We start from the raw sequence: 26,782 nt of genomic DNA, 5'->3' as shown, positions 1-26,782 counted from the left end.
AAACGTCACTTGTCAGCCGATGGGATGCGGGGAAGCCAGAAGCGTTCAAAACGAGTGCACATCATCGGCTTCCTATTTCCAAGAAGAGACACCACTTGAACATTCACCAAATACCTTCGTGCCAGGATGCCAAACACCCATTTTGAACATTTCTCAAACTCCTGCACCACCCAGATTTGACCCGTTCGAACCAGAGTGGGTGGCGAAAGCACGGCGAGTATCAATCCACCAGCTAGGATGAGCGTGACAAGGAGCATTCAAACTACCATGCCGGACGTTGGAGTCGAAATTCCCTCTACAAGTCCACTGTGGTGGTACTATGCCATTGAGCTCAAGTCTCGATCAACAGCGCCCGTTTATCGTTGTCTCCTTCTCCTAAAGTCAAAGCAAGTCTATCTCTCATTGTCATCCACACTCTTCTCACAAAGCCCCGGTTACAAGAATAAACAGTACAAAGCAAAGGAACAAAGCCAGCAGCCTCATGACAAAGTCCACCATTGTCACCAGTAGCACGTCACAAAGACCATTCTCCACGTTCATGCTTCACAGTCATATATAGCTCTCATGGGGCACCTTAACCAAGTCTTTCGAAGCTTCCCCTTCTTCATCCCATAAACGACAGTTCTTGCTAGACAAGTCCACCACAGACACACTACACTACACACAACCAAAAACACCACCAACCCCCAACCCAAGACCCCAAACGACACCATGCACATCCCCCTTACCGTTACCCTCCTCACAACCCTCAGCGCCGGCCTCGCTGCCGCAACCACCACAACCTCATCCACCAACTCCACCCTCGCCCACCCGCACCACTCACTCCTGCACCCCCTCCCCATCGATCGGCTCACCTTCCCCTTCCACCGCCGCGGCGAGCCCCTCGAGGAAGACACAACCAGCCACAGCAGCAGCAGCGTCGCCCACACAAAAACCGGGACTGTGCAGCACACGGCCACGGCCACGGGCACGAAGCACGAGGGCACTGGCTCGGGAGCGCAGCCCACAACCACAAGGCATGCCGCTTCAGAGACGCCGCACAAGACCGGGGCCAACGCGACCGCAACCATGACGAAGAAGCCGTCCACCACTGCGGCGGCGGCGTCTTCTTCTGCTGCCAAGCACACGTCTTCGTCTTCGTCGTTCTCGAAGGGTAAGCACTGCCCGTATCCCTATCCAGGTGAGCGGTGCCATGCGCCCAAGACGCAGGAGGGCAAGAAGACGAGCAGTGCATCCAAGACGGAGACGACAAAAGCGACTGGCAGCAGTGCGAGCGCGGAGAGAAAGGCGAAGGAGACCGGGACGAGTGATTGTCCGTATCCTGGGCAGGAGTGTTGAGTGTTGAGAGAACTAGCAGAGTACTGACTGTATGGCTGTGTCATTGAACTTCTGCATCAATAGCGACAGCGTGGTTTGAATTTGTTTGATACCATAATGCATGCTTGCTCCTATTCGAGATTCCTTATTACCTACTTGTGTTCGAGGCTACCATGACAGGAAGCGTCCAGCGCCCATGATTATTTTACAATTCCAGCCGCTAGGCGATCCTTCAGATTACTGGAACAAAATCTTCTGCGCAAGCCTCCAACAGCTGCTTCTGAGAATGCATAGCCGTTTTTGCGTACTCGTGCATGTCGTACTCCTTGCCCTTGCCATCCGGACCGCTGTCAAACACTTCGTACGAGAACCAACCCCTGAATCCCGTCTTCAGAACCGCCTTGGCCACATCCACGATGGGGAGGTATCCACCTTGGAAGGGGAGCGGTCTGAAGTCGTGGCTCCAGCGGCCGCGCGGACGCAACCCGCTCTCGTCCTCGTCCTTGCAAAAAGGCTCCGGAGGCTTGTACGCGTCCGAGATTTGCAGCAAATAGATCTTGTCGGCGGGGATGGTCTCGGTCAGCTCGCGCATGCTCCGGTGGAACTTGGCGTTGAGCTCTTCTCTCGTGTAGCCCTCGACCAAGCCAGACCGCGTCGTCGGGTCGCCCCATTCGCCGCCAGCGGTTTGGAACGTGTCGAGACAAAGCCCGACGTTGGGCCTGTCGACCAGCCGCACAATGTCCCACACGTCTTTCCAGTCCGGCGCATGTGTCGACCAGCACCAGTTTTCGTAGGCGAGGCGCAGCTTGTGTTGCGAGAGGAGCGAGGCGAGTTCGCGGAGGTCGGCGACGAAGCGGACTCGGTCGAGCCCGATCTTGGAGGCTGGACTGTCTGAGGATCCCACCTGAAATAGTCAGACCGAATCCATATGTAAGGTGGAGTGACTTACCTGCAGCATGTCCGTCCCGCACGCCTCCATGATTCTGATCCAGCCTTTTGCGCGGTTGAAGGCTTCTTGTCTCTCTGGTGAGTCTTCAGGCCAGCCCTCAAAGTTGGCAAACGGCTGCAGCATCATGATCTTGAGGCCTTTGGCGTCCGCCTGTGCCTTGATTTCTCTTGCGGCGGTGCAGAGATCATCCCAGTCCTTCGGTCCAACATCTTTCTTCAAATGTTCTGATGCAAAGGCCAAAATGTCGGGCATGGAGAGCTCGATTGCGGTGAAGCCTGCGCTGGCGATGGCGTCCAGTTTCTTGAGAAGCGTGTGCTCTGGCTTGCAGCCAATTGAGCAGGTCGCATACGAGACAGGAATGTTCCTGAGGGTATCAATTGAGAGAGTCATGATGCACTAGTTTTGTCAAAAGTAATCGGGATGCTGGTGAGCTTGTGGCGGCTCGATGTGGTTTTGAGCATCTCTTCTGTTCATCATGAGTTCATAGTTTGCCTCCAAACAGTGACGTAAGTCATCGAAACATCGAGGGGAAGCGGCAACGGTGCGGAGTACATGTTTTTGGCGCGGGGAATTGAGGCTCCGCCCAAGTCAGCAGACCCTTCAAGAATGAAAATAGCATCGAGAAGGTGCGATGGGCCGTCTTCCGCAGACGAGGACAGGAGTGATGGTGTCGTTAGAAAGAAGGGTGTCGGGTTGGTAGAAGCGCGACAGGGATCCTTGCTCCTCCGTGGGCTGACATGCCACTTTTTTGGACATCAATTGGGAGTCCGTGCGCCACCACCAATTACTCATTGCCTTTGAGTCGAGAACCATTCGTTTGCACTTTCACCACGAACCTCACCTCTACCTCTCAAATCTTCCTTCACATCTGTCTTCTTCTACTTCTTCTCTTCATCTTCTCCTTTTACATCAGTGATACCCAAAATGTCTGGCCAGGTACGTTCCGAGCTGCTCGAGCGCAGTGCCCGCGCAACATTTCACGCCACTAACCTGGCACTGCAGTTCTTCATAGAAAACAAGAACGTTGGCGACAAGGCCAACTCCGAGGATTGGAGAATCCGCGGTTACAACCCTCTCACTCCTCCCGACCTCCTCCAGCACGAAATTCCCCAAACGCCCAAGTCCAAAAACACCGTCATCAGCGCCCGCAATGAAGCCGCCGAGATTGTGCAGGGCCGGGACCCTCAGCACCGATTGCTGGTCATCATTGGTCCCTGTTCCATTCATGACCCTAAGATGGCATTGGAGTACTGCGACCGTCTCCTCCAGCTCAAGGAAAAGTACAAGAACGAGCTGCTCATCGTCATGCGCGCCTACCTCGAAAAGCCTAGGACAACAGTGGGATGGAAGGGTCTGATCAATGACCCTGATCTGGACAATTCTTTCAAGATGAACAAGGGATTGAAGGTGTCGCGTCAGATGTTCGTCGACCTGACAGACAAGGGCATGCCTATTGCGAGTGAGATGTTGGATACCATCTCCCCGCAGTTCCTGGCAGACTGTCTCAGTGTCGGTGCTGTTGGCGCGCGCACGACTGAGTCTCAATTGCACCGCGAGCTTGCCTCTGGCCTGTCTTTCCCCGTCGGTTTCAAGAACGGCACGGACGGTACCCTTGGTGTTGCCATTGACGCAATTGGCGCCGTCAAGCACCCTCACCACTTCCTTTCGGTCACAAAACCTGGTGTTGTCGCCATTGTCGGCACTGTTGGTAACGAGGACTGCTTCGTTATTCTCCGCGGAGGTAAGAAGGGTACAAACTACGACGCAAAGTCCGTCCAAGAAGCCAAGGCCGATCTGATCAAGGCTGGCACCAACCCTCGCGTCATGGTCGACTGCAGCCATGGAAACTCGGAGAAGAACCACAAGAACCAACCCAAGGTGGCGCATGTTCTCGCCGAGCAAATTTCTGCCGGAGAGGATGCCATCATGGGTGTCATGATCGAGAGCAACATCAACGAAGGTATGTGGTTTGAATTTCTTGAGAGTGACTCTTTACTCACACGCTTCCAGGCAACCAGAAGATGCCCAAGGAGGGTAAGGAGGGTCTCAAGTACGGCGTGTCCATCACCGATGCTTGTATCGGATGGGAGGACACGGAGAGTGTCCTCGAGGAACTCGCGACGGCTGTGCAACAGCGCCAGAAGATTCTGGCCTCCAACGGTCACGCTTAAGCGGCCTCCAGATACGTGTTTGGATTATGGCTCTCGAAAAATTTCTTCAGGACTTTTAAGCAACCTATTGGCGTTGGTAGGTGAACAAAAAAACGGCGTGCCCTCGGCTGCATGGGCTGCATGCAATGGTGGGGCAGGTCAGAGGGAGCATCCATATTCGAATAATGAACATCTTGAGATATGTGGCCCATTTCCCCGCGCTGTCGTATGGCTGATGAGACAAAGCAATCACACGGAAGGAGGAGTCAAGTCGTACAGCATGGACGGCATCAAAAAATCATGGACGGCATCGCTACTGTCGTGACGATACTGACTCGAAGAGCCGGTTGTGACACGGACGAGCGGTGGGATGAACGCCACCAAGTTGTCGACCTTGGTCTCTTTACTCTTCAGGGCTTGACGGACTGCGCGAGATGTCTCAGCCTGATCGCGACCAGAAATTAGCTTGCGAATTCGCAAACCTGATTCTCAAATGATCACCGCCTAGGCCTAAAGTGAAAGAAAATTGGTCTGCCCTTGGAGCACAATCGGATGTCACTGAGGCCTGCGAGACCCGCCGAGCGCGGGCTGCAATGTGCATGTTCGGGCGGCTGCAACATGCACACCATCCACCCATGCCTTTTGCCCGATTCGGACGAATCTGCGAGCTCATCGCTTTCGCTTTCGACTGGAGGGGCTACACCGGACTCCCCGACTTTGCTCCACCACGACAAGTACCTTTCTCCTGAGTGGCGATTATACAGCATGGCCAAGCGAGGCTGTGGATATCCTCTCGCTGCGCCTTGGGGCAGGCGCAGCATCTTCTGTGGCGCCATCGATGCACATTTAGAGGCTCTTTCCGTGCCTTACTTAAGCCGACAGATCAATTTGCTGTCCTGGGAGGTCTCCATCTGCTGCGGTCGTGTCCTGCAAGAGCCCCGTGGTAAGAGCAAGGTGATGCCCCGCCCATGCATGCTTTTTGCTATCCCCAGTCTCGCACCCCCACAGAAAACGGAGTAGGGCACCCGCGAACGCGGCTCCGTGAGTGCCCTCATGGCTGACCTCCCAAGATTTGTGCAACAGAAGTGGGTCAACGTCGAGTAGGTCGGCCGCCGCACATGTGCGAGGCCGAGCTGTGACATCTCCGATCTTCAACGCATCAAAATCCGCAACTCTCAAGATAGGGCGACCTTACATCTTCTTGCGCAATACTCCCTTATGCTTCGCACGCATCCGCGCACACTCGGCCGTGTATGACACCACGATCGAACACGCGTGTCTGTTTGAGCGCAACGCATAGCGTCACCGCATGCACGGGAGCCTGCAGCGTTCAAGCCCAGTCTGTGTGGAGAGCAGCTCACCGCAAAATCTCTTTGAGTCAATTGGGCTGGCAGAGCCGCATCGCTTTTGGGGAGGGCATCTGATCATACCACCGAGAGACCAAACCACCCCAGTCCTTGTCCGGCTGAGCAGACAGTGCAGCATGCGTAACCAAGCCAGCAATTGGGCTGGCAAATGAGCTGAACCGCCGGGCGACAAAGCTGCAGTCCTTTGCTGACATTTGAGGCTCAAGCTCAACTTTCTTGCCCATTGGTTACCAGCTGCATCCTTTTCCTCACTGATTGGACGAATTTTTGGTTTTGCACCCCTCGGTTACCACCACAGAACCCCTCGTCTGGGCCGCGTCATGCTCTGAGATAACCTGAAGAGCTTTTCCTACCCGTTAGCAGTAATGCGACGGCGGAATACTACTTTGATTCATGCCTTTGGGCCATTATGCACCCTGTATGCAACGGGAGGATCCGTCAGAGCAGCCCTCTTTGCAGAAAGCCAACCCGAGATGGCTCAGAGAAGAAATGAAGGACAATTCTGCAATGCTTGCGTCGGGAGATGCTCCCTGAAATGCAAGTCTTCGCTCTCCATCGGCATTGAGCATTCGGCTGCTGCACCATCCGTCGACACTGTCATGATAGGAAGCAGTCAAAGATCCGATCGGCAGACAGCTGGCATTTCAAGTACAATCCCACGCCAAGCGCTTACGCCCATGCAGGTGGCCAGCTTCATGGCGGACCAACAGTCGCAACGAGCTCCCGGAGCTTGGTAGCAAAATTTGCAGCACTCACGATTGCTCCCTGCAACGCGTTGATGTCATTCGATCATTTCTCATAACCGCATGGATGACTTGGACACTTCTCAGCTCCGTATCTATGGGGCATGGATGTTTCTACGCTGAGAGTCCGTCAAGATGTAAATTTTCCACGCCTATCCTCTTGTTGGCACGACTTTTGCTGCCAATCCTCGTTCTGTGGCTTTACCAACATGAAATGGCTGCAGCCGCATGCCCTGACAAATAAGCAAAAACGGCTTCAACATGCCCAAGTCAGGAAATTCCGCTGCGAGGCCTGCCCCTCATCCGCCACTTGCATATTGGCGTCTCCCTTTAAAGAATCTGGTCATCTGGCACGCACAAATCTGTCGGTGTACGCGAGTTGATCTGCGTGTCAATTTCTTGTCTGCTACTTGCAGTGTTCTAGGTCAAGATCAAGATCCAGCGACATGATGGTTTGGTAAAAGAAGTACAAAGCCGCCAGGTAGACGGAAGGAAGGTATTGGAGAAATGATTGGTCTGGTCTTGGGCCCGTATGACGCTTTAACACGGCGGCTGCAGGGCAAGTCAAGACAAGCATGGGTGTTCAAGCTGACCAAAGAATGCTTTCTGCAGGACGCAAGTAATAACCAAACCAAATCGACGGGTTCGACGCAACATGCATGGGCAAGTCGGAAGCTAGGCGGCTTGTGTCCTCCACGCACGATATGACGTTTCGACTCGTCTTTCCACGCAGAGTAGAGCACATGGAGTGCGCGTCGTCCTCGTACTAGGAGTGCGCAACTGCGCAATGCGATTGCGATCCGGACTGCAGTCAAGCCAAGAGCTCGAGGGTGTTGGGATGAACATTACACAGCAGTCATGCGGGGCGGGGGAGGCCAGTCGGGCGCATGCCCTCTTGCCCAGCACAGCCTGCTCTCGAGCTTGCAGGTAAACGACAAGGGCGGTCTAACTGATCGACAGGGCTTTTTGATGGTTGCTGGCGTGCCCCGGCAATATTCACGGGCACCATACGTGGCCAACCACCTGGCCTGTGATGCAGTCCACGACCGGCCGAAGCAGACCGGAGTTCAATCAGAATCCCAGGGGAGCGACATGCTACCACCGGAACGGTAGACCGTTGCGCTGATCTTTTATCTCCATCACCGCCGGGCCAACGGTGAAGGGATGGAGACTCGACATGAGTGGTGTATAAAACATCGAGAGCCTGCCAGCGCACGGCATCTTGTACGACATGCATCAACTCTGGCTGACTGGAATCAGACGCGCTGTGGCCGCATCCTGCTGCCTTGTCCCGTTCCTATCACGCCGAATGGCAGCGAAAGGAGAGTCAGCCTCTTTTGCAAAGTGACCACGCTGTCGAATTGCGAACCCTTTGCCTAGTCCTGTTCCTGTCTGTCATCCAGTGGCAAACTTCCCTTGCCCATCGGACATTCGCAAGCCATGGGAGCTATACGTCCACCTGGCGACACGAGGCCTATCATCTCCTGCATCTTTCTCCGGGTCTTACTTATACTCCTCCACGGTCCGGAAGTGAAAGATTTTCTTGTCTCTCCCTGCGCCCGCACTTTTGCAACTACATACACATCTGTCGGCGACCCCGCTTACATCAGCCTCAAGAATCGTACTACTCGCGCCACTACGTCAAGCCCTTACGCCCGCAAAAAGTCACAAAAGAAAGAATCTGGTCGGATCGTGCCTATACAAATCGACATTCCTCGAGCGCCCGTACCGTAGATCCAGAAAGAAGCTCTACGTTCTTCCTCTTCATCCTATGCGCTGTCTTGTATCCTTCTCCAGCACGGTCACCCGGTTGACTCAATTGGTGGCTCCGGTCCACCACCGCTGGGAGTTTTGGGATCAGTTCCGAAGCCCCAAGTTCTGATACGCTACGGTTGCGAACATGCACTGCCAGATCCACGGCGCCTCTACAGCGTCTTGCCGCTGCCACAAATGTCAATCTCTTCTTTGCATTGCTTGCTGGTCCGATCACTGCCTTGATGTGCATGGCAACTATCCCGCCGAGCTTGATATCCCGCATGGACAGGAGGACCAGTCTCGAATGAGGACGACAGGCTCCTCGAATTTGCGCACCTCAGTGTCTGCCAGTTGGCAGGCTGACCGAAAGGGTGGCCCATCTGAACGCCAGAGTCAGCAACCAAGAAGCTCCTCGCCTTCCCCAAAGGCCACTGAGCGAACAAGTGAGAAGCCTTCCATACCCAGCTCCAGCACGTCTAACCACTGTCAGCCTCGACATCTTCCCGCGTCATCTTCACACCCGCATCTTCGCGTCACTCGGACATGGACTACTGCTACGCTGGTCGAGAGCAACAAGGTCGAGCCTCCGGTACTGCCAGGGACGGCGCCACCGGTCGAGCGCGCTCTCAGAGCCATATGGATTCCATCTTGGCTGGATACCTGAAAGATGAAGAACAGCCGTGGTCGCCGTATGCTCTGCGCTCTGATAAAAAAGAGAGCTCTCCTGGAGTGGAGAGGACGAGGTGACGGCTATACTCTGGACCTATCGCCGCCTGGTCAGCTGCTGGCTCTGTCCACACGAATACCGTCTCGTTCTTTTCTTTACTGCCTCTTTCTACGCTGGAACAGAATCGTCTCCCATGGGGCACTGCACGATGAACAGGGCCCCTTTCTGGAACCAACTGTGGACCACCCACGCCTGCTGGTCTTGATCATAAACAGCGCTGTTTTTGACTTGAAGTCAAGAATTTTACATTACTCCACTCTACCATCGACCTTAACAAAACACCCTTCTGCGTCTCTGGAATAGCCCTCGAAGAGGAAAAGACACTTTGTCGACTTTTAGCTCTAGCCGCAGGTTTCGGCAATTCTTTCTAATGTGGAATTCTGAGCAGGGCAAGCGTGTTTGATGTGCGACTTGGTGTATGGCATTTTGGTGGGATAAAAGTGTTGGATCGACTTCTTGATATCATGCTGGTTCCTTCCCGCAGCGTTCGTTGTAACCTTGCTTTTGGAAATTCGGAAGGCTGGTATCTGATGGCGTGAAGGGGGATTTCTTTCACCACGAATCTGATAAGAGGACTGCTAATCAAATTGATAGACCATAGATCTAAGTAGTGGTTTGCAATGTGTTGTCAAGAGATGTAGTCGTCATAAACTTTGCTGGCTACCTTTCCATCGGTACCGAGCAAGATCCCGAGCCCGCGCCGACCCGGGCCATCCCGATCAACGACTGCTCAACCCGATGTTTCCCAATTCCCCTTGCTGCTCGACTGCCAAACAACTCACACTCTCCATTGGTACGAGTCAAGAATGGTCAAGCTTTCAGGTTTGCAACGGGACGTGCTGTCTCTCTATCGGCAGTGCCTGCGAGCGGCGAGGAAGAAGCCAGAGGCAAGTGGAGCCCGACGCCGCCCGCCAGGCCAGAGGCAAAACAGGATGTTGACCAAGAAGACAGGATACGAGAAGGAACTGGCAGGCGTTTGCAAGGTTGGCACAGCACCATGGCTGCGTCGCGTCCCCCGCTGACGGCGGCGCTGCAATGTTTCACGACCCGCATGGAACTGACGAGAAGGTTGTAGGCAAGAGTTTGAGAAGAACATGTCGATTGGCAAACGCGACTTTGGCGCGATTGAGTACGTGCTTCGCAAAGGGCATAGACAGCTAGAGATTTACGAGGATCCGGGCATTCGAGATATCCATCGATAGAGTCACGGCAGGACCTTAGAGAGACTTGCAGCCTCAGAAATCGGGCAGAAAGAGCTTGGGAATCCGGATGATGGACACATCACGTGATCGAAATTTCTAGTCGCGTCCCGCGGATTCGGTACCCCATACCCCGCTGGCCAGCCCCCAGGACGATTATCAGACGATCGCATCTTGTAGAATCGTCCTGGCGATTCATGGCGCTGCGCCTACCTTCCACGACTCTCTCGAAATTGCTAATTGTAGAGAGTCACCATGGTGGTGCCATCGTCACCGAGATTTCTAGAATGGAGGACTCGAGTATATAGGAGTCCTCGACCACCGTCCTTCAGCAGACCAGACAACAACAAAGCAAATCAATCACTACATGCAATCACTGCGACCAACAACTACCGCGCTTCGAAGACTTCCACGAGCTTTCAAAATCACAAAGACTCCCATCTCCAAAATCCACACCACACCAATCACAATGTCGATGTTCCCACGCTTCACTCAGGAGATCTCTCCTCTCTTCCGTCTCCTCGACGACTACGACCGCGTCAGCCGCTCCGCCTTCCGCGAGATGCCGCAATCCATCCGCACCTTCGCCCCCAAGTTCGACGTCAAGGAGACTAAGGAGGCCTATGAGCTCCACGGCGAGCTCCCCGGCATCGCGCAAGAAGACATCAACATTGAATGGAGCGACGGCAACACCCTGACAATCTCCGGCCGTACCGAGCACCGCTCCGAGCGCGGCGAGCGGCCGCAGGGCTTCATCGAGGAGGGCGAAGCCTCCGAGTCCCAGCACAAGAAGGACTACCACAAGCCTACCGTCGAGGACGAGGGCTCCGCCTCCAAGGACAACGCCAACACGTCGACCGAAGTCGCCACCACCAACAACAACCAGGAGATCGGCAAGCCCTCGGATGAGGCCAAGTACTGGGTCACTGAGCGCTCCGTCGGCGAGTTTCACCGCTCCTTCAGCTTCCCCGGCCGCGTCGACCAGGACAACGTCAAGGCTAGTTTGAAGGACGGTGTCCTTTCCATCACGGTTCCCAAGGCTAAGGCGCCAACGGCGAGGAAGATTGCCATCCAGTAAGCGCGTGCGCTGGTGGCTCGAATATCCTCTCTCGATCTTTCCGACTCGACTCAATTCGACTCGACTTCCATCCTTCCTCCTCCCCTCATCTCTTCTGACTCCTTGAGTCTACACACGCAATCATCCTTTCTTCTACGATTCTCGACGCTTTCACGACTACTCCTTTAACTCGATGACGATATTTGGAGGGATTTACGAGTTGGCATCTGGTGGATGAATTGGGGACGCTCCTTTGTTGTTGAAGTCTAGCAAGGTGTATTTGGAGTTTGTAGTTAATAATTCAATACACACTTCTACACATTCAGTTGACGAAATCTCTATTGAGTAGCTTGTGATGCGTGATGAGTCCCCCAGATGAATATAAAGTGCTCCTCCTATTCTGCGCTCCAAAGATGCTGCAAAATAGGCTTGTCCTCAACCGGAACATAGTAGATCGCACTTGCTGCTCTGGTGACCTCTACAAACTTTCTGTAAGTATCTCATGTCTCCGAAGTCTTCCGTCCGTCAAGAATGCTTTGCATTTACTCTGTGATGTGTGTTTCATAGTTTCCACTCCCTCAAAGTGACCCAATCTTTTGTCTCCATTCTTTCAACCTTTTTGAGATAGTAGCACCATCGTAGATTAGTTCTAACTTGTATTCAGGGGCTGATGGACAGTTTGTCTATGAAGCTCCCTAATCGATGACATTTTGATCCATGCTCACCAAAACGGATTAGCGCAGCTTGCGGCCCGACGGACCGATGAATACCCGAAGGCGGTGTATAACCAAGAACTGGCAGTACTTGGACCTCCGTCATCTGCTGCAGCTCCTCCACCTCCAGCTCTACCGCATCACCACCGAAGCACAAATCTCCACATCGCGAACCTCACGTCGCCTCTCTAATCAACTCACCCACAACCCCTTCCACACCTCCGAGCACCCAGATCATCTCTCAAAATGAACGCGCCAGACAGGTACGTGCTCCAGTTTGTTGATTCCTTCTCCAAAACTCAGCGGGCGGCGACATGGGCGATACAATCGCGGGCGGAAGGTGCGGGCGTCCAAACTCAGTCTCGGCGGGCGACAACATCGGCGACTGCAGCGCCCTCAATGGTGTTTAAAGGGAATCCCTCCAACGATCTTCCACAACCACCAACAACACGACCTCTCTGCTCCACTTGAGCGGCTGTGAAGACGATACACCCTACCGACCTCACCTTGCGACCCGCAACCATGTCTACCAATACAGACGGCAGCCAGGACTCTTACTCGTCCATGGACCCGCCTGCTGAGTTTCCCACTCAGCGCCATGCTGACCATGAATCAAGATTTGAGTTGTTCATCCTTGGACCGGGCGAGAAGAAGGTCACCTGGGAGCATGATACCCGTAAGTGGACCTCCGTCACCTTGAGCGACACCCGAGGAAATGGTGGTGCTGACCTGAATGCGCGCACCGCAGGCGTTCCCAACACGGCCATCTTCACGTTCAACAAGGAAGACCACACCCTTGGCAACCTCCTGGCCCAGCGCTTGCATAAGTACAAGTACATCAAGTTCAGTGGCTACCAGGTCCCTCACCCCCTCTTCGCGAAGTTCTTGCTTCGCGTTTCCACCGACGGCACGATCACGCCCAAGGACGCCGTTATCCAGGCATGCCGCGACGTCGTCCAGGACCTTGAGGTCTTCTCCCGCGAGTTCACCAAGGAGATGGAGCTCAAGAAAATTGCCAAGGCCGGTGGTGATGCTTGAGCGGGTCGACAACACTAGACGTTCGATGGCTTGACTGGCTGGTCTACCCGGTACAACATCTGCACCTCCCACCAGCACTTACGGCCACCCGCGTCCTCGATCCTCGACCAAAACATCTGTACAACAATATCCGGCAACGCCGACGACCCCCAACACATCGACAACACGACCCCCCACACACGACTAATCCCCCAACTTTCGACCACACCAGCGAGTTTTTTCCAGCATAGCGAGGCCGGGCACCAAGCGAGGGCCCGAGCCACTGGCGTCACGGCGTTTTCGGTTCAAACAATTACGGCACGCGACAACCAGCTATCTGGAATGACAGAAAGGTCAGGAATGGGATGGCGTGGGCAGGGCTCCTTTTACACGGACTAAAAAGCAGGAAGGGAAACTTCCACCCCCCGATTCAACTGAAGGCAACGTCCACAGCTGGACAAGATCACATCGGCCTTAGGCCATAATATGATTCTTTGCCTTGATTAATTTTTCGTGACTTTTGCTCAACATGATGACAAGTAATGATGGTGATGACTTGAATAATGTTCTGTACCTAACCAGCAACCTAAACCATGCATGCATGCGAGCGCTGGCACCCCATAAAAGCAAAACGCCTGTTCCACTACTGCTGCAGTCCCCCAACTCTGTGAGTAGGTAGGTAGACTGCCTGCCATGCACGCCCCTACTCGCTGAATGAATGATGAGGAAAGATGCAAGGATAGAGAGGGAGAGGGAGAAGCTAGGTGTAATAGCAAGATGCAAAATACCAACAAAAACCAGACTCCAGCCCAACCCACCCATCCGCCCAACCGCCCCGTCTACAATGAAATTTGCAATGAATCGAAAAGCAAGCAACCTAGCAACCGTGGGTAATGCATGCAGCGCAGCGAAGAGACGATGACCCCATAAACCGAATATGCGCCGCGCGTCCGCCATCCAGTCTCGTACAAAAGAGAAGTAAAGTAAAGAGAAGGGAAGCAAAGCAAAGCAACCAACCGCGGAAGAGAGAGGCCGGGAAGCAGACGGACGAAAGAAAGTGCAACAAGAAAAAGGATACTGTGACGGATGATGCATGCACAGAAGAAAGAAAGAAAGAAAGCAAGCGACAAAAAGGATCGACTCGGACTCTTACAGCCCCAACCCCCTCACCACAACCCACAGCACAACGGGCACGACGACGTTGTCGTTGCCGCCCGTCAAGACGGCCTCCATGGCGCTGGCCACGGCGCCGGCCAGGAGCGTCTTGGCCCACACCACCACCACCTCTGCTCCTCCTCCTTCACTTCCTCCTCCGACTCCACATCCCCTTCCCCACCCCCAACACCCCCACACCCGCGCAAACCCCAAGCCCAGCGCCACGGCGGCCGCGAACGCGAGCGACCCCTCGACGCTCTTGCCGCCCAGCCACGGCCACTTGCGGCGGCCGAAGCGGCGGCCAACGAGCGAGGCCGCCGCGTCGCCCATGCCGACGCAGACGACGCCGGCGAGGAGGGACGGGTCGGCTTTGCTCGTGTGGGGCGACGAGGGGGACATGTCCCAGCCGGTCCAGGGGTGGTTGTTTGGAATGTCGTTGGGGGAGGAGGGAGATGAGGAGGTGGGGAGAAGCGAGCAGCCCAGCCAAAGCGGGACGCCGCAGCCGACGAGCAGGAAGACGTGGCTCACGACGACGGGGCCGCGGAGGTCGCGGCCGTCGACGAACGGCGCCAGGAAGCGGCCGAGCCAGCGGGCCAGCGGGGGCAGCGTGCTCGCGCGTATCAGGTCGAGCAGCAAAAACACGACGAGCACCAGCGCCGTGGCGAGCGCCGCAAAGTGCGGGTCGACGTAGACGGTCGGCAGCAGCATGGCGACCATGGTGGCGTGGAAGATTTTGCGGCGCGTGTCGACGGCGACGCTGGCGGGGAGCACCAGGAGCACGGTCGCGAGGCCGGCCGAGAGGATCGTCACGTCCCACGCGGCGAGCGCGAGGCGCGTGTTTGCGGGGCCGCCGAGGACTATCTGGCGCCAGAACTCGGCGTGAGGGAGGGACGAGGGGTCGGGAGGGTTGGAGAGGGGCGGCAGCGCGGCCCAGGCGTCGAGGTTGAGGGAGAAGAGCTGGAAGCGGACGGTACGTTGGTTGCCCAAGAGGTAGCCAATGGCCCAGCCGAAGGGCTCGTGGCCGTTGAGGGCGTAGGCGCCGATGTAGTAGCGGAGAGGGATGAGGATGATGAGGGCGATGGTGGCGTAGACGTAGAGTGCGTAGAGCCATTTGCGGAGAGTGGCTTGCGCGGGTGTCAGGGAGAGGAAGGATGAGGCGTATGATGGACGCGAGCTGCGGTGGCGGCGACCTACTCGAGCAGTTGTGATGGGCGCCGAGATGTTGCTTTCTGATGGGAAAGTTTGGATGGTGTTGCGGCGCCGCGGTTTGCTCGATGGCGTGCCATTGAGGACGGAGCGCGAGGGCAGAAGAGCTTCCCTAAATGTTTCGGATGCGCTCGTCAAGGCGCCGCTGAGGGCCTGCACGGCGCTTGAAGCCGACACAATCGACGCACGCCTGTCGTCTTCCGAATGGTAGCCTGAAAGATGGTCCTCGTCGGCATCGCTGTCACTCGTCGCCCGGGTTTGCGACTGTGATGCCGGCCGCAGTCCCTCTTTGAGAGTCTCCAAAATCGTTTTTGATTGCGGTCTGGCACGCCCAGAGCGTCGAAAGCGCCATTTGGGAATGCGTGCAAGAGCCACTCCCCAGCGAAAGACTGGGCCGCATAGGATAAATAGTAGCAATCCTCCGATCCAGAGAATGGCGCTGAGAATCTTCATCTGCGGGCTCTCTGAGAAGAGGAGCAGATTGATGAGCGAGACGGAGAGGAGCTGGAGCTCAGATGGCAGTAGAGACGTGGTGGTGAGGTAATAAAGCGGCGGCAGAAGCGCCTGATGCAGGGGGAAAAGCGATGCGATGATTTCCGGATCGATGCGGTTGTGCGGTGCCTTGAGGAGATACGGCCTCGCGGGAACGAGCTTGGAAAACATGTCCGTATGCTCAGACACAATCAGGGGAAGTAACGAAAAGAACCAATGCTCAACACCGTAGCCAACGCCGCGCGCAAACGAAGGAAACAGGCGCGGGGGTAGTGCTGACAATCCCAAGACGATGTTGGGAAGCAGGACATGCTCCATTTGGGGGTAAAGGGACAACGAGACGAAGATTGGAATCGCAGCGGGATAGAGTAGAGGCGCGGGATCAAAAGCAGCCGGCACACGTATGCGGCTCTTGAACGGGATACTCCTGTCTTTTGGGAAGAGCAGCAGGCGAACGGGATATAGCAGCAAAAGGAACGCGTAGACGAGGACAAAAGTAGACAGCTCTGCTAATCCAACATGAGCATTCTTCTTGGACTGGGGCGTCGAAACCATACCTCTTGCCCACAGATCCAACACCCTCCTTCTCGCACCTCCAGCAAAGACAATCGTTCCAATGACTCCCAGCAGCGCAACCTCGCACCCGCGCCTCAGCAGCTCGGCTCTTCGTCTTCGTAGCCACTTTTCTCTCTCCCTCCGCACCTCGTCGTCCTCCTCTTCAACCTCCACCGCACCGTCTCCCTCCTTTTTCGTTCTTGCCCTTGCCCGCTTCAATCTCTCCGCCAACCGTCTCCCCTCGTCCTCTAGCACGCTCGGCGTCAATAGCGCGGAATCGCTGCCTACATCGCCGGCCGGTGAGTCGACGCCCAGAGCCGCGCCGGCGCCCCACGTCCGGCGCCTGACAACTGCCGCGCTGTCTCCATCCGCGGCCGCACCGTCTCCCATAAGTCCCTTGTGCGGCCGATACGGCGGTGCCGGGAGCGGCTTGATGAAGCTGTACGCCTCGTCGTCGGCTTCGGAGCCGGACTGCGATTGCGATTCGGACGAGTGCGGGGAGCGCGACAGCCGGCCGCGGCCTGAGCTGGACCCGAAGCCCAGCGGCGACGCACTTTGAGTGGTGAGGCCGTCATAGTCGTCGGGAGAGGATGCGGATGCAGAGGCGGAGGCGGAGGTTGAAGAGAGGTGCGAATGTTGAACGGGGGCCGTAGCGGTAGTGTCGAGGCGAGGGCGGCGCTGGCTTTGGCGACGGTGATATGGGTGCGGTGAGCGAGAGAGGATGCGGAGCGCTGAGGGGTCGTCTTTGGATATATCCAGCTTGTGTAGTCCATCTATGGTGGTTGTGGTGGTCGTCATGTCAGGGTCAGGTTGTCGCAGGAGATGTTCGGGGACGGGATGGCGGCGGGGAGGGTTGCGGAGCTCTGGCGGATCGTCTGGGTCTGGGTTGGACATTATCGCGGCGTGGTTCTTATTAGGAGAAGATCAATTGAGGGCGTCTGGCATTTTTCTTGGTGGTACCAGGCAGCGGTGGAGCCACGGTGTCTTGTGGGGAGAGGAATCCAGGTCATAATGCCTTCACATGCCGGCGGAGAACGGTTGGGGCGCAGGGCAGCTTCAGCCTTCAGCACAACGTAATATGGCGGGGGCAATGCACCTGACAAGGCGACAGGGGCTCAAGTCAACAACAACAAATCCATTGTGCCTGTGCCTGCGAAACGTTCTCCTGTCTTCCATTCAGGGTTCGGCCACTACGGACGGCCACTACCTTAACCTTGACCCTCGAGCTTCGCCTTGCTTGACGTCACCCAGACCGCCAAGACGCTGCTTTTGCATCCTCACTTTATCCCGATACCAGCATCATCCCATTTGCCAGTTCAAAATTTTTATTTGCTGTTGACAAGTACATACTCTGCCTTGCGTCATATGTCTGTGCGTCTCTACATTCCTCCCTGAACAACCCAATTCTCCCTGTCAACACCACATTTACAAGTAGCCGTGCTGCTTGAGGAAAGTCTTGACATCCTCGCTGTCCTTCTCGATCCAGTTGGCCTTGGCGCGAATCGCATCCAAGCTCTGTGCCAAGCTCTGGTCGAAGCCCTTGGTGCTGCGCTTGGAGAAGAATTCTTCGATGCGCGCCATCTGGTCCTTGTGCGTGAAGCTAGACGTGGAAATCGTCACGACGGAGCTCAGCATCGTCAAACCCGGCGGCAGCTTCTTCTCAAGCTCTGCCCAGTGCTCCGTCATCCACTGCCAGAGCGCCTCGATACCCTCCTTGTGAGTCCGCAAGGCGCCAATCGGCAAGTAAACGTCCTGGCCCTTGACCTCGTCGCTGAGAGGGAGGCTCAACGTGCGCTGAATCAGCTCGGGCTTCTTGGCGCGTCCAATGGCACGCAGCGCCGTGTTGCGCTTGTCGCTGGTAGTGCCGTTGCGGTATTCGTTGAGGATGGCGTTGTACTCTTCCTCTCCACCGTAGCTGAGGACGATGCCGTAGACACTGCCGCGAATGTTGGGGTGAATTGCTGACTCGTCGCCATTCTTGAACTTTTCAAACATGTCAAACGCCGCCTTCTTGACCTTTTCGTCGCCGGCGATGCCTGCCGAGCCAAAGAGGAGTGCCTTGAACTGCTGCTCAATGTGGCCGTCGCTCTCCTTGAATTCCCAGCCAATCTCGTGAGCCTTGTCCGCGACCAGATTAAGCTGGAACTTCTTGAGCGCATCCTTGACGGCTTCGTCTTCAAAGATCCAAGCCGCGCGGAGAGAGCCAATGCGGGCCATGAGCTCGTCCCAGACAACAAACTCGCTCTCCGTCTTGAATCCTTCGAGCAGACTAAGAAGACCAGATGTCTTCTGGTAGCCCGAGGCAGCGAGCGCACCAGCATCAGCAATCATGCCGGCACGGTCCTCGACAGAGAGAAGACCCTGCTTGGCAGCTTCACCGAGCTTCTGCAGACGCTCAGGGGTATACGACGTGCGGTAGATGCCCGAGTGGTCGGCGTTCAGCTTGTAAAAGTCAAGGTCCTTGACCTTAATGTCGGTCTCACGTGCGGTGAGGGTAACGTCCTCGTCGATGCCCTCCTTCGTGCGGAGTCCAAGGAAGACGGGGAACAAAGTCTTGTCTTCTTCGGGCTTGACGTCGGCAGTACGCAAGAAACGGTTCTGCTTAACGTGAATCGAACTGGTGTCGGGCTTTTCCGTCACTGTGACGACCGGAAAGCCAACATTCTTGGTCCAGATGTCCATGACCTTTTCCACGTCTTTGCCGCTAGCATCGCTCAACGAAGCCCACAAGTCGCCCGTCTCAGTGTTGCCGTAGGCGTGCTTCTTAAGGTAACGCCTGATGCCCTCCATAAAGGTCTCCTCGCCAAGATACTTGGAAATCATGCGCAAGACGCATGACCCCTTGGAGTACGAGATGGCATCGAAGATTTGGTTGATCTCATCAGCACGCTTGACTGGGACTTCAATGGGATGACTGGACCGCAGCGAGTCGAGGGACAAGGCGCTCTGGAGGTTGTCGGTCACGTAACCCTGCCAGACCTTCCATTCGGGGTAAAACTCGTTGCACGAGTACCACGACATCCACGTAGCGAATCCCTCGTTCAACCAGAGGCCGTCCCAAAATGACATAGTGACCAGGTTACTTGTTTTTTGGGTTAATAATTAGCTTAGAAGACCAGGGGGTGAAGCAGGAAGAAGCAGGGGGGGTAGGGGGCAAAGGGGGGGGGGAGGCAGAAACTAAGAGAAAGGAGTTTCCTTACCCGAACTAGGACTATTTGTTAGCTTAGAAATCAAATGACAAGTGGGATATAGAGCTGCTTACCCATTGGTGCGCCAGTTCATGCTGCACAACCTCAGCCACGCGTTGCTTGGTCGACGCGCCGCTAGTCTTCTCGTCAAACAGGACGTCAACGACGCGGTAAGTGACAAGACCCCAGTTCTCCATGGCGCCAGCACTGAAGTCAGGGATCGCAACCATGTCCATCTTGGGCAGCGGGAACGGGCTGTTGAACTTCTTCTCGTAAAAGTCGAGCGTGCGGGCCGCAAGATCGAGGGAGAATTTGCCGTGGTTGATGTCCTTGTCAGGAGTCGCAAACACGCGGACGGGGACGCGGAAGTCGTTGCTCTCAATGACATTGAGCTCTCCGACGATAAAGGCCAACAGGTAGGTGGACATGAGAGGCGTCTCCCGGAAGGTGACCGCCTTCTTGGTGCCGCCACTCATCTTGGACTCCACATCCTTTTCCGCGACTGCGTCCATGTTGCTCAGGCAGGTCAAGTGCTTGTCCGCGATCAAGGTGATGGTAAACTTGGACTTGAGCGCCGGCTCGTCAAAGCAGGGGAAAGCCCTCCTGGCATCAGTCGGCTCCATCTGGGTTGTGGCCATGTACTTTTGCTTGCCATCGGCACCGTTGTAGGACGACCGGTAGAAGCCCGCCATGTTGTTGTTCAAGGTACCGGTAAACGTCTGGGTAAGCGTGGCCTTGGAGCCAGCCGGTATCGTCTCCTTGAAGGAGACCTTTGTGGTTTGCGTGTCTTCATTGTAGGAGAGGTCGGGGTTGGATGAGATGGTGGCGCCACCAGACGAGACAGTGGTCGACTTGATCTTGAGGTCGAGGGTGTTGAGGGAGATGGAATTGGAGTTTTCGACGACATCGAGCCTGGAGCTGGTCAGCTTTGGATGGTATTGGAGGAATGGATCACCGACTCAATGACGACCTTGCCCTCGTACTCAAACGTCTCGAGATTGGGCTCCAGAGTCAGGTCGTAATGGATTGGCTTGACATTCTTGGGCAGGACCTCGCGGCCCTTGGTAATGTCGAGGTTGGAACCGGCGTCAAAGTGTTTGCACATGTTTCTTCGATGGGAGCAGTACCTGACGAAGCGGGGGAGGGATCTGGGAGGGAGACGGGTGGTGGGGCGGGAGGAGGGGGTAGAAGTGGAAGTGGACGAGAGGTGGGTGGTGGTAACGTAGCTCCGGTTCGCGGCAGCTCCAGGACCACCGCGGCAACTATTCAGGCGCGCTTGCGGTGAGAGAGGGCAACGAAGAGACGCGGCACTGCGGTTGGCCACAGCCACCCGGCGAAAGGAGCTTGTCCACATTCTCTGGCTGCGCGCGCAAAGAGTAAGAGGTTGTGCGGTCTGCAGTCAGCTGTATGGATGAGAGACGCGCGCTGCAAGGCCGCCGAGCGCGAAAGCTTGTCTCGTCCAAGCTCTGTCGGCGCGTACAAGTTCTTCTGTATAACTGCTCAACTATCAATTGATCAAAAAAATAGTCGACTTGAGATGGTCACAGCAATGCTCTCAGTCTCCTTCCCAAATCTGAAGGCCGGGTTCCTCTTGGATTAAACTTTGGCAGCGGTCAACAGCATCGCGGGACAAGCTTAGGGCTAGCCGCTGAGTGGTTGACGCACGCGCCTCCTGGCTGCCGCTCTTCTTTTGCGCCTGGCCGCCCGCAAACTCTTTTCTCTTCTTCAACATTCAATCAGCAAGGAGTCCTCCCAGGCACTTTGGCTTCCACGCCGTGCCTGGCTGTCCTTTATGATCATCTTGCGAGACTGAACAATGCCGTGCGTTTGAAGAGGGCATCACTTCAGTGGATGCTCATCTATAGGTTAAGCGGCACATGAGTACATAGGAATGCGTTGAATCCTGTTGGTAGACATGGATGTACTTGTATATGCAGCCCAGGAAGCGGCATGAAGCAGTGAACAGCGATATGCCTGTCGCTTGCTCCAGACACACCAGACTCGCCTCATTCGCCTTGATTTTGTCACAGCACACGAATCATCATTGATATCACCAGTGGCATGTACGGCAGATCATTGCGCCCCCTCCCACGGCAGAGGAAGAGACCGCACCCAAGATCCATCGCTGGAGGCTGTTCTCCACTCGACAGACGGTTTCTGTTATCATGGGCGCCTCGGAACGTCCGTAGACGACGGGTACCTCGAATCAGAAATGCTTTTTCGCGAGCGTTGGTTTTTTGCGTTTGTTGAAGAAGAAAGGACGGCGGCGAGCGCGCTGGCTAAGAAAATTGAATTTGATGCTCACGTGACCTTCTTTCCATCGGGCCGACCAGCTCCGGCGGGGTCTCTGGAGTTGATGCCTCACCAGGCGACAAGGCAGAAAATGGTGGCGTAATATTTCGACGGCGGCCAAAATTCACTTCGATGGCTCCAGGTCAACAACCTCTCCAGATCACGTTGTTGCTCCCGTAACCACACACTCCAACAATGGCTTCCGAAGCTTCCCAGAAGAGGGGTACGTGCTCCATCCTCGGTCCTCGCCGCATCCCGCTTTCCACTAACCCAGCCCACAGCCATCATCAGCGTCTTCAACAAGACTGTGCGTCTGCCCCGCACTCTTCCGACAAAGCTATTGTTGACCAAGTACACAGGGTCTTTTGGACCTCGCCAAGGGCCTTGTTAAGAACAATGTCAAGTGAGCATCATTCTAGCCATTGGCCATCCTCCATGGCTAACCAATTCCAGGGTCTACGCGTCTGGCGGCACCGCCAAGATGATTCGGGAGGGTGGTTTCCCCGTCGAGGACATCTCGGCCCTCACCAACGCCCCGGAGATGCTGGGTGGCCGTGTCAAGACCCTCCACCCGGCCGTCCACGGTGGTCTGCTCGCCCGTGAGATTCCCTCGGACCAGCAGGACCTTGTGAGTTGAATCTCGACTGTTGATGAGCCGGCATTGACCACTCCAGGCCGACCAAAACATCCAAAAGATTGACTTTTGCGTCTGCAACCTCTACCCCTTCCAGGAGACTGTCTCCAAGGTCAACGTGACCATCCCTGAGGCCGTTGAGGACATTGACATTGGCGGCGTCACGCTGCTCCGCGCCGCGGCCAAGAACCACAGCCGTGTCACTATCCTCAGCGACCCCGAGGACTACCATGACTTCTTGATCGAGCTCGAGCAAAAGGGAGACATCTCCGAGCAAAAGAGACAGTTGTACGCCCTGAAGGCCTTCACCCACACTGCCGACTACGACACTGCCATCTCCGACTTTTTCCGCAAGCAGTACGCCGGTGATGGCCTCCAGCAGGTCACTCTCCGCTACGGCACCAACCCCCACCAGAAGCCTGCCGCCGCGTTTGTGCGTGAGGGCAACCTGCCCTTCAAGGTCCTGGGTGGTGCCCCGGGCTACGTCAACCTGCTCGACGCCCTCAACGCATGGCCGCTGGTCAAGGAGCTCAAGAACGCGCTCGGTCTCCCTGCTGCCGCGTCGTTCAAGCACGTCTCGCCCGCCGGTGCTGCCATTGGTGTGCCCCTGACTGCCGAGGACCGCAAGGTCTACATGGTCGACGACATTGCTGGCATCGAGTCGTCGGCCCTCGCCCAGGCCTACGCCCGTGCCCGCGGCGCTGACCGCATGTCGAGCTTTGGCGACATGATTGCCGTGTCGGACGTCGTTGACCTGCCCACGGCCAAGATCATCTCTCGTGAGGTCTCGGACGGCATCATCGCTCCTGGCTACGCGCCGGAAGCGCTCGAGATCCTCAAGGCCAAGAAGGGCGGCAAGTACCTCGTTCTCCAGATGGACCCTGAATTCGAGCCTGCCACCATGGAGCAGCGCACCGTCTACGGCATCAGCCTGACGCAGCACCGCAACGACGCCAAGATCAGCCCTGCTACCTTCTCCAACGTCATTGTGCCCTCGTCCCAGACCTCGTCGGCTCTCCCCGAGTCGGCCCTGCGCGACCTGACCGTCGCCACCATTGCCCTCAAGTACACCCAGTCCAACAGCGTGTGCTACGCGCTCAACGGGCAGGTCGTCGGCCTGGGCGCCGGCCAGCAGTCGCGCATCCACTGCACGCGTCTCGCCGGCGACAAGGCCGACAACTGGTGGATGCGCTACCACTCGCGCACCCTTGGCCTCGAGTTCAAGAAGGGCACCAAGCGCCCGGACAAGTCCAACGCCATCGACCTGCTCTGCTCGGGCAGCGTCCCCGCGTCGGGCCCCGAGCGCGCCGACTTTGAGCGCATGTTCGAGGAGGGCGACGTGCCGGCCACCTTCACGGCCGCCGAGCGCGCCGACTGGCTCGCCCAGCTCAAGGGCGTCGCCGTCTCCAGCGACGCCTTCTTCCCCTTCACCGACAACGTCTACCGCGCCGCCCGCTCCGGCGTCAAGTACATTGCCGCGCCGAGCGGCAGCCAGAACGACAAGGCCGTCTTCGAGACGGCGGAGAAGCTGGGCGTCACCTTTGTTGAGCAGCACATTCGGTTGTTCCACCACTAGGGTGGAGGTGCGATGATGTGAGATCAGGAATCCAAGTTGACATACATTGATTGAGAAAACGCCCTGCGGTATGGTATGTGAGTGTGTTGTGGGAGGTTAGCGCTGCCTCATTTGTTGTCTACCGCATCTGATCTTTGAGATACACACTTATCGAACAACAACAATTAGCGTGCTTGCTTTCATCTGCCATTCTGTGGTATCAAGACGTGCGTGACATTGAAAAAAAATCTTGGCCGATTCCATCATGCCTGTCTGCATGCGGCGACCTCTTTCTCTTTCGTACATACATATGCTGTTGGGCGGATGGGATGCGCGCGGGTCCTGAGTAAGGTGACTCGTCGACTGTTTGCCTTTCACACAACCTCTTCATTTCTGCTTGGTCTTTCAATGCTCCTCTTACCACACAACGCCCGTGCAAGGCCAGTTTGGCGCCTCGGGCGTGTCCCAACTCCAACGTCTTCGCCGCATGTCTCCTACGTTGTCTGGTGGCGGTTCGGACGCGCCGTCCGAGACGCCAACGACAGCCAACAGAGTCGCATCCAAACCAACGAGCGAAGCGCCTTCTTTTGTGAGAAGAGCCGACGGATTGTTGCCAATCAAGACTCATGATGGACTAATCCAACAAGTCGCTACCCCCGAGCTGGAACTGTCGGATTGGCGGCTGAGTTGAAGCAGGTAGACTTTGGTCTTCCGCACCGGGAGCCTTTTCGCCTGCTTGCCACCCTTAGGCATCACACGTTCTCTTTCCCTTGTCTTCAAGTCTTCCAAACCTTCGGTTTGCTCAGATGAGCGACGACGATGTTGTGAGAGCTCGACCTCCCATGGCGACCAATGCAGATAGTACAGGACTCGCTCGTTCGAACATTGCCAGGCTTCCCCGGGAGCTTCGCGACATGGTCTATGGGTATATCATTGAACTACGCGCACACGAAGCATTCAGAGGCGAATATGATGGATTAGATGTGGTATTTCGACGCCCTGATGACTACCTGGTTGAGAAATCGAACAAGGTGTTCAGGTATATGTCGCTGTCAATAGTCTGGACTTGCAAACAGCTTCGAAAAGAAGTACAAGAGCTCATCTTCAACCGTCTCGTCGCTAAGGTCCACATGCACCATGGGCGTGTAAGTATGCTAAATATCCTGTATAGAATGCTTCGCTAACTGCCGCAAGAGCGGAGTCCTGTCTCCATTTGACCTTCTCCATACCGCACGCTATCTGGACACGTCAATTGATGTAGAACACGGCTCAAATCTGGGCGAGACTTTCAGTGTCAAAAATAAACCCATTTCAGGCCCGTTTTCAGTTATCCATGATTGGACTTCTCGGCAAAAGGCTACTCTTATACGATCTGGATTCGGCAGCCAGGTCCAAGAGCAAGCCGATAAGAAACAAGACACTGCTCCAGGAGCAAATTGTGGGAAGCAGCTTTGGTCGAGCATCGTGGCATCAGGGCAATCCCTGTCCTCAGAAGCTCCTGAGCCATATGACCTGCTCAGAATTTATCCCCACAGACTTTGGTCAACTTCAGATCCACCGCTCGTCCCCGCGCCAATGCCGCAAAGTTTTGTCAACCTGTTCCGACGAATGAGCCAAGCGCATCGCTTAGAATGGCTGAAGATCGAATTCGTGGTTGGTTCCAATGTCAGGGGCTCCATCGGCTCGGGCCACGTTCACTGGGACTGGAGATTTGGGCCTTTGTATCAACTACCTCAGCTAACCAGATCGGACTACGGCGTCTATCCTTACATTGACCTCATCTCTGGTCTCGGCCGCGTTCCCACTGTCGACGTCACATTCGGTCGGTCTATGCACGTTTCCATGTTCCAGAGCTGGCATGATGATGATCAGTCTACTAGGCTGTATGATTCACGTCTCCTCGTCAATCTTTTGAGGCGTCGTATTGAGAAGAGCGAACAGGCAGCATCACTCCGCAATTTCCCTCCTGGACCCACCGACAAAACATTCGATGAAACCTTTCCAAGACTGCCGCCATCAACTGCGAAGGAGAAGGCCGCGCCGAGATTCAAACCAGCCCGTCCCCTCGACTTGAGATGCAACCCAGTTTGGACGTCCAGGGCCAGGAATCGCAGGTATCGTCTGTACGACGATCACAATATCTTGCTGCTGTCGCCGTTGCGGGAAAACACATATGACTGTCCAGACGATTCTTGGTTGCTGCTGGATACGAGGACGTGCGGTCATGGAGGTGCTGAATCTTCTTCTGATGAATCGGAAGCTTCGTTTGATGCGGAGGAGTCGGATGACGAATGTGTGCAAAGCAGAGCCTGTGATATGAAGAGTTGAGGCTTGAGGCCTTTTGAAGCCGAAAAGCTGACATGATGTTCTCCTTAACAAGTAAATAGCACAAAGAAAGCGATATGCAGGCTAGTTTGGCCCGGTCGTGAGTTAGCGCTGCCTCGTCTGTTGTCTGCCGCATCTGATCTTTGAGATACACACTTATCGAATAATAACAACGATTGGCGTGCTTGCTTTCATCTGCTATTCTCTGGTATCAAGGCGTGTTGCTGGTCGAAGAAGTCGGACTGCCGTTCAGGGAGTTTGGACTCGCGTCTCCCGGCAATGAAGAGAGGATGCGAGGGATATGTGACAGCAGACTCTGTCGGGGCAAATGAGGCTATCGTGTTTGGCATGTTGGCTGTAGGGGCCTGCCGTACCGGGCTCTGGGT

General features: G+C 55.7%; 12 protein-coding genes across 12 annotated transcripts; 9 read left to right on the top strand and 3 right to left on the bottom strand.

The window, feature by feature from the left end:
- Nucleotides 1–711: 711 nt before the first annotated feature.
- BKA78DRAFT_300315 (uncharacterized protein) lies at nt 712–1,338 on the top strand (the record flags this gene model as incomplete). Its single annotated transcript, XM_066887177.1, has 1 exon — nt 712–1,338. One exon carries the CDS (start codon nt 712–714, stop codon nt 1,336–1,338), a length of 627 nt encoding a protein of 208 aa, XP_066738518.1.
- A 211-nt stretch (nt 1,339–1,549) lies between these two features.
- On the bottom strand, nt 1,550–2,656 carry BKA78DRAFT_300314 (xylose isomerase-like protein; the record flags this gene model as incomplete). The annotated part of the gene is made up of 2 exons (XM_066887176.1): nt 1,550–2,221; nt 2,267–2,656. 2 exons carry the CDS (start codon nt 2,654–2,656, stop codon nt 1,550–1,552), a joined length of 1,062 nt encoding a protein of 353 aa, XP_066738517.1.
- A 534-nt stretch (nt 2,657–3,190) lies between these two features.
- BKA78DRAFT_357465 (DAHP synthase) lies at nt 3,191–4,437 on the top strand (the record flags this gene model as incomplete). The annotated part of the gene is made up of 3 exons (XM_066892222.1): nt 3,191–3,202; nt 3,269–4,226; nt 4,277–4,437. The coding sequence occupies 3 exons, from the start codon at nt 3,191–3,193 to the stop codon at nt 4,435–4,437; spliced, it is 1,131 nt and encodes a 376-aa protein (XP_066738516.1).
- Nucleotides 4,438–4,703: 266 nt separating this feature from the next.
- Nucleotides 4,704–5,581, top strand: BKA78DRAFT_59057 (uncharacterized protein). The gene has a single exon (XM_066893427.1). The coding sequence runs from the start codon at nt 4,969–4,971 to the stop codon at nt 5,434–5,436; it is 468 nt and encodes a 155-aa protein (XP_066738515.1). The 5' UTR covers nt 4,704–4,968; the 3' UTR covers nt 5,437–5,581.
- Nucleotides 5,582–8,343: 2,762 nt separating this feature from the next.
- Nucleotides 8,344–9,451, top strand: BKA78DRAFT_59245 (uncharacterized protein). The gene is made up of 3 exons (XM_066893428.1): nt 8,344–8,724; nt 8,772–9,038; nt 9,098–9,451. Exons 1-2 carry the CDS (start codon nt 8,427–8,429, stop codon nt 9,026–9,028), a joined length of 555 nt encoding a protein of 184 aa, XP_066738514.1. The 5' UTR covers nt 8,344–8,426; the 3' UTR covers nt 9,029–9,038; nt 9,098–9,451.
- A 363-nt stretch (nt 9,452–9,814) lies between these two features.
- Nucleotides 9,815–10,210, top strand: BKA78DRAFT_259510 (uncharacterized protein; the record flags this gene model as incomplete). The annotated part of the gene is made up of 2 exons (XM_066885379.1): nt 9,815–9,899; nt 10,077–10,210. 2 exons carry the CDS (start codon nt 9,815–9,817, stop codon nt 10,208–10,210), a joined length of 219 nt encoding a protein of 72 aa, XP_066738513.1.
- A 466-nt stretch (nt 10,211–10,676) lies between these two features.
- Nucleotides 10,677–11,285, top strand: BKA78DRAFT_259710 (HSP20-like chaperone; the record flags this gene model as incomplete). Its single annotated transcript, XM_066885400.1, has 1 exon — nt 10,677–11,285. One exon carries the CDS (start codon nt 10,677–10,679, stop codon nt 11,283–11,285), a length of 609 nt encoding a protein of 202 aa, XP_066738512.1.
- Nucleotides 11,286–12,091: 806 nt separating this feature from the next.
- On the top strand, nt 12,092–13,501 carry BKA78DRAFT_327737 (DNA-directed RNA polymerase). Its single transcript, XM_066889547.1, has 3 exons — nt 12,092–12,240; nt 12,595–12,653; nt 12,726–13,501. Exons 1-3 carry the CDS (start codon nt 12,224–12,226, stop codon nt 13,013–13,015), a joined length of 366 nt encoding a protein of 121 aa, XP_066738511.1. The 5' UTR covers nt 12,092–12,223; the 3' UTR covers nt 13,016–13,501.
- Nucleotides 13,502–14,143: 642 nt separating this feature from the next.
- On the bottom strand, nt 14,144–17,296 carry BKA78DRAFT_357462 (uncharacterized protein; the record flags this gene model as incomplete). Its single annotated transcript, XM_066892221.1, has 1 exon — nt 14,144–17,296. The coding sequence occupies one exon, from the start codon at nt 17,294–17,296 to the stop codon at nt 14,144–14,146; it is 3,153 nt and encodes a 1,050-aa protein (XP_066738510.1).
- Nucleotides 17,297–17,542: 246 nt separating this feature from the next.
- BKA78DRAFT_327727 (peptidase family M1-domain-containing protein) lies at nt 17,543–20,773 on the bottom strand. Its single transcript, XM_066889545.1, has 4 exons — nt 20,550–20,773; nt 19,665–20,502; nt 19,603–19,607; nt 17,543–19,484 (listed from the first exon to the last, which is right to left on the bottom strand). Exons 1-4 carry the CDS (start codon nt 20,693–20,695, stop codon nt 17,828–17,830), a joined length of 2,646 nt encoding a protein of 881 aa, XP_066738509.1. The 5' UTR covers nt 20,696–20,773; the 3' UTR covers nt 17,543–17,827.
- A 1,304-nt stretch (nt 20,774–22,077) lies between these two features.
- On the top strand, nt 22,078–24,092 carry BKA78DRAFT_357459 (putative bifunctional purine biosynthesis protein; the record flags this gene model as incomplete). Its single annotated transcript, XM_066892220.1, has 5 exons — nt 22,078–22,105; nt 22,164–22,189; nt 22,242–22,285; nt 22,336–22,510; nt 22,557–24,092. The coding sequence occupies 5 exons, from the start codon at nt 22,078–22,080 to the stop codon at nt 24,090–24,092; spliced, it is 1,809 nt and encodes a 602-aa protein (XP_066738508.1).
- A 785-nt stretch (nt 24,093–24,877) lies between these two features.
- Nucleotides 24,878–26,399, top strand: BKA78DRAFT_300306 (uncharacterized protein; the record flags this gene model as incomplete). Its single annotated transcript, XM_066887175.1, has 3 exons — nt 24,878–25,110; nt 25,148–25,216; nt 25,268–26,399. 3 exons carry the CDS (start codon nt 24,878–24,880, stop codon nt 26,397–26,399), a joined length of 1,434 nt encoding a protein of 477 aa, XP_066738507.1.
- Nucleotides 26,400–26,782: the final 383 nt, after the last annotated feature.

The sequence above is a fragment of the Phyllosticta capitalensis genome (assembly GCF_038381095.1).
Source record: "Phyllosticta capitalensis strain CBS 128856 chromosome Unknown BKA78scaffold_13, whole genome shotgun sequence".
NCBI classification, from domain to species: Eukaryota; Fungi; Ascomycota; class Dothideomycetes; order Botryosphaeriales; family Phyllostictaceae; genus Phyllosticta; species Phyllosticta capitalensis.
This window is presented reverse-complemented; position numbering and strand designations above follow the sequence as displayed.

Coding starts and splice junctions, on each gene's coding strand:
- BKA78DRAFT_59057 (XM_066893427.1), top strand. CDS start 4,969: ATGTCACTGAGGCCTGCGAGACCCGCCGAGCGCGGGCTGCAATGTGCA.
- BKA78DRAFT_327727 (XM_066889545.1), bottom strand. CDS start 20,695: ATGTGCAAACACTTTGACGCCGGTTCCAACCTCGACATTACCAAGGGC. Junction 20,503..20,549: donor GAGGGCAAGGTCGTCATTGA/GTCGGTGATCCA, acceptor GACCAGCTCCAG/GCTCGATGTCGTCGAAAACT.
- BKA78DRAFT_59245 (XM_066893428.1), top strand. CDS start 8,427: ATGCACTGCCAGATCCACGGCGCCTCTACAGCGTCTTGCCGCTGCCAC. Junction 8,725..8,771: donor AAAGGCCACTGAGCGAACAA/GTGAGAAGCCTT, acceptor AACCACTGTCAG/CCTCGACATCTTCCCGCGTC.
- BKA78DRAFT_327737 (XM_066889547.1), top strand. Junction 12,654..12,725: donor CACCTGGGAGCATGATACCC/GTAAGTGGACCT, acceptor CGCGCACCGCAG/GCGTTCCCAACACGGCCATC.